Genomic DNA, 4,548 nt, shown 5'->3' on the forward strand with positions numbered 1-4,548 from the left:
CTGCAACAAAAAACAAAAACAAATGATTTTTCAAAAATATTATAATACATATTTTGTCAATTATAACTCATAATAGAAATTTATTAGATGTCTATAAAATAAAAATCAGAATTCACTTTAATAATAAAACTAAAAATGTTTCTAGACGTAGATCATGCATTGTCAATACAATTTTTAATTCAATTTAAATTTTGTTCATGTATGAGTAATTCAAATGATTGATAAATAAAAACTATTTCAAAAGTATAGTTTAATATTAATCCTTGCTATTTCAGCAAAAATTACACAAATAATATATACAGTAGAGCATCGTTCATCCGAAAGCCAATCAACCCAAAGCTTTCCAGTTGGACTGTGTCGTGCTGAATCGAATGTTTTTGATACTAGATTAACTTCTAAAGGATCATTATTTTTTTGTTTTTATATTTTTCAATATATTTATTTTGTTTGTACAAAATAAAGAAATAATTTTTAACGATACAATAGCCACGATTATTATTATAAAAATTTTTGTTAAGCTTAAAATTGACGAAAATTCAATGCAAAGTGACATGCAACAGAAAAATTTCAACATGGGATAGGTTAATTTTTTTTTTCGTACATAATCAGTTATCCGAAAAAATAAGTTATCCGAACAACCCCAGTCTCCAATTGATTCGGATAAATGATGCTCTACTGTGTATATATATATCATCTAATGATGATAAAAGTTTCCAATATTCATGATATTTATTCTTTATGAAATATAAGTTTTAATGAAAGAAATTTTTTTTTAATATCCATATAATATGATATCAGATAACTTTTATTGATGTATTTATGTATACTACATATTAACCTTCCATTCCAAAAATTAATGCAATAAGCCATTATAGGCCAAAAGTTACATAAGCTATATGTTTGATGCTTCTTTGATGGATGGATATTCTTAACAAATCATTTGTCTGAAATCTTCATTTCAAGTTATATATTAATAAAGAGCAAACAGTTTACATTTCTATTTGGAATAAAGCCAATAGTATGACCTGTCAATAGTGACTTTTATTATCATAACAGAAATTATCCAAAATTATAGAAAAAGCCAAAATGCTGCAACTTAATCTCAGCATAACTAATCAGTAATTTTCATTGTATTTTTTTACAATCATAAAAAATATATTTTATATTAGCTTTTAATATAAATATTACCAAAGTCTAATTTAATTTCATAACCTACTTTATTGGCTCTATGACTAACAAAACTTAGAATCATAATTGAATAAATATTTAATAATAGGCCTACTGCTTATTAAGGATACCAAACATGGTAACCAAATTTTGATAACATTAATAAGCAGTATTGTTAGTATTCTGTCACAAAATTCACAACTTGTGAAAATTTTATTTGTCTGGTGATTGCTTTTATCATCTGGCAATTAGAATGGCAAATAGCCACAGAGTCGCACAAAAAAAAAGTCACCTGGTGAAAAAATATCACAGAACATGAATCAGTCTTGATCCAATATAATTTTACTGGAAATAAACAAAAATAAAGTTGCTTCAGAAACTCAGACAAAAACTCTGTGGTGTTTATATATATATATGTATATATTATTGGCCATCCTTTAATTTCTGATTGATACAAAATGTCACAGTAAGTGAAAAAGTAACCTGGCAAATAACTTGGCAATTAAAAAATGAAAAATGAATTAAAGATTGCTATAAAAAAGCAAGGGTAATCCCCTAATACTTATTTTATTACATTTAATGATTAAGAAATAATAAATCAAACTTCAACAAAAATCATTTACTAACATCACCAAATTATAAATTAATCATAGGTATAACTAAGAAACGAAATCAATTGACCTTACAGATAAATATATCACTACTTATTTGTAATTTTACTAACTAAATAATTTAAATTACATTAATTTAGAAATTTGGAAAAACACATCTACAAACCAAATTATTCTGATCATTAATTGCAATTATAGCCAGTTAATTTCTTAGTGATTTCAACAAGTGACTAACATTTGGTTTAATAGCCATATTAATATTTATTTCTATTATAAGCAACAATAATTCAATTATATTTAAAATCTTACAGGCTTCAGATAGTTTGTCAAATTAGTTAAGATATACAAAACTCAAAAATCCAAATAAAAATATAGTTATGATACTAATAAATCTTGCATATATTTTTTACATTGTATTAATTAATGAACACATTATAATTTAAATTGCATATAACGTTTTTTACAAATGCTATTTCATATGAATAAATGAGAATGTAATCTTCAAAATTTTTGGTTGAATGTATTCAATAACCTATATTATTATTTTTGCTGTTTTTTTAGTTAATTGTTCATTCCAGTTACCCTACAATGTAATCAGAGCTGTCTTGATGGCTGAGATAACAAGGTGATTGCCTCAAGCAGCAAAATGTTCAACTTTTCCTGGAAAAAGTAAATAAAAATAATAAGTCAAATACAGTGAAGTTCTGTAAATTTGCTTTATTGTTTATAAATAGTTCATACAGAGTGCCAATCCTAGAAGTATGCTCTATTGGCAATCATTCTGGAAGTACAGGTGACAAAATCAGTTTTGCCTCAGATGTAAGTTATCATTGAGCTGGCACCAAGTATTATGATAAATTAAGATTTGATAAGTAGAATTTAAGAGCCATCATATCAACTAAAGTTGAAACAAAACTTATAATCTAGTGATGACCAGTAAAAATATTAGTCTGTCAGTTTGGGGAACCAGGGTTCAAATTTTCTTAAATGGATTGACCCAAATACATGTTGAGTCCTATCTTACCATCCAACTATTGTCATTGTAGGCCTGCAGAATCTCCAATAGAAAAATATAGGAAAACTCCAATGCTCATAAAATATTAGTGTGAGCATTAGAGTTCTCAGTGAATTAACATTATATAAGATTTATATTTATTATTTTTTTTTAAAGTTAGTATGTAACAATTACTTTTGTTTGAATATTTTATTATTTAATACAGTTATTCAACTAGATAACTCTGCCTAGGACAGTCCTAAGCCCGGCTGTGAAAGGAGAAAGGTGATCTGGCAAAATGACCAAAACCAGGAAACTGAGGAAACCAGCCAAGAAACCACATGAATTTTGACCGAATCCCGATTACAACTAATGCTACCACATCTGGGGCAGCCGATGAACCAGCACTATGGTGAGAAGTTGGCTATGGGCCATAAACAGAAAACACTATACATCACCCCAAAAATTGGACTGAACATCGCAGCATGGAATGTCAGAACGGGAACACCATGTCGGCCAGAAAGAAATCATTGTCAGTGAACTGAAATATTGCCAAATGCAATATTTCGATTGCAGCTTTATCAGAACTAAGACTTACTGGATCTGGAACAATGACCATACAACCACCAAATGTCGATAAAACAATGACGTTTTACTCTTCTGGTAGTGACAAACGAGAAGCATGCATTGGGTTCATGGTGGATGGGAAGGCCAGGCACAGCACTGTCGCCTTCCAGCCAATATCAGACCATTTGGCAGTCCTTACAGTGCATGGCACAATCAAGGCCCACATTGTGAGTGCCTACACACCAACTGAAACCAGCCCAGACACAACCAAGGATGACTTCTATAACCAACTGCAGCATACAGTGGACAGGATCGCACAGACTGAGCTGATTGTCCTGGCTAGTGACTTTAATGCCCATACTGGTCTGGACAGAAGTGGCTGGAAGACAACAATGGGTAAATTTGGATAGGGCAAAAATCAATGAAAATGGACTGCGTCTCTTATCCTTTGCCACTTCCAACAGTTTGATCATTGGGAACACCTGGTTTCAACATCCACTAAAACACCAGCTCACATGGAGAAACCCATCTGGCAAGGATTCCGCTGTACTGGACTATGTCCTAATCAACCACCAATTCCACTCAATGCTGAAGGATGTCCAGTCCATGAGAGGACCTGATTGTGGCTCAGACCACTACCTGGTTCGTGCCAAGATCCAGCTTAAACTACAACGTACCAAGCAGACCTCGCCATCACAACCTCAACCAGACTGGAAACAACTTATGGTTGCCACATGCAGGCAGGAATTTCAGACCACCTTGTCCAACCGCTTCTCCATACTGGACACATCTGACGAAATAAACGAGGAGGAGAGATGGATCTCAGAGGTAATACTGGATTGTTCCAAGCCCCTGTGCCCGCCAGTCCGCTGGCAAACACAACCATGGATATCTGACAAATGCCTCAACCTGGTGGCCAAACAAAAACAAACAACATTAACCAACGTGATAGATTTCGCTACACCAGCCAAATACGTCCCAGCATTTTTGCTGTACTAAGAATAATAAACATGTTTTCTCACCCTGTTCATGTCCTTCCTCTCTTGTGTTTTGTGTCATCACTACTGTTCCGGGAAAGCGTTTCCGACCATGCATTGCTATGTGATTTCCCATCATCTAGGTGTACTCTCTCTCTCCTGAAAGTTTGTAACTGCTGTACTGATAGGCCCTGTATATTGGTATGAGACTTGTTAAATAAAGTGTTTATGT

General features: G+C 32.2%; 1 protein-coding gene across 1 annotated transcript; it reads left to right on the forward strand.

Moving 5' to 3' along the window:
- The first annotated feature begins 3,690 nt into the window (after nt 1-3,690).
- Nucleotides 3,691-4,338, forward strand: LOC136985961 (uncharacterized). The gene has a single exon (XM_067283382.1). It carries the CDS (start codon nt 3,691-3,693, stop codon nt 4,336-4,338), a length of 648 nt encoding a protein of 215 aa, XP_067139483.1.
- The last annotated feature ends 210 nt before the right edge of the window (nt 4,339-4,548 follow it).

This window comes from Centruroides vittatus, unplaced genomic scaffold (genome assembly GCF_030686945.1).
Source record: "Centruroides vittatus isolate TY-2023 unplaced genomic scaffold, ASM3068694v2 contig_983, whole genome shotgun sequence".
Lineage (NCBI taxonomy): Eukaryota > Metazoa > Arthropoda > Arachnida > Scorpiones > Buthidae > Centruroides > Centruroides vittatus.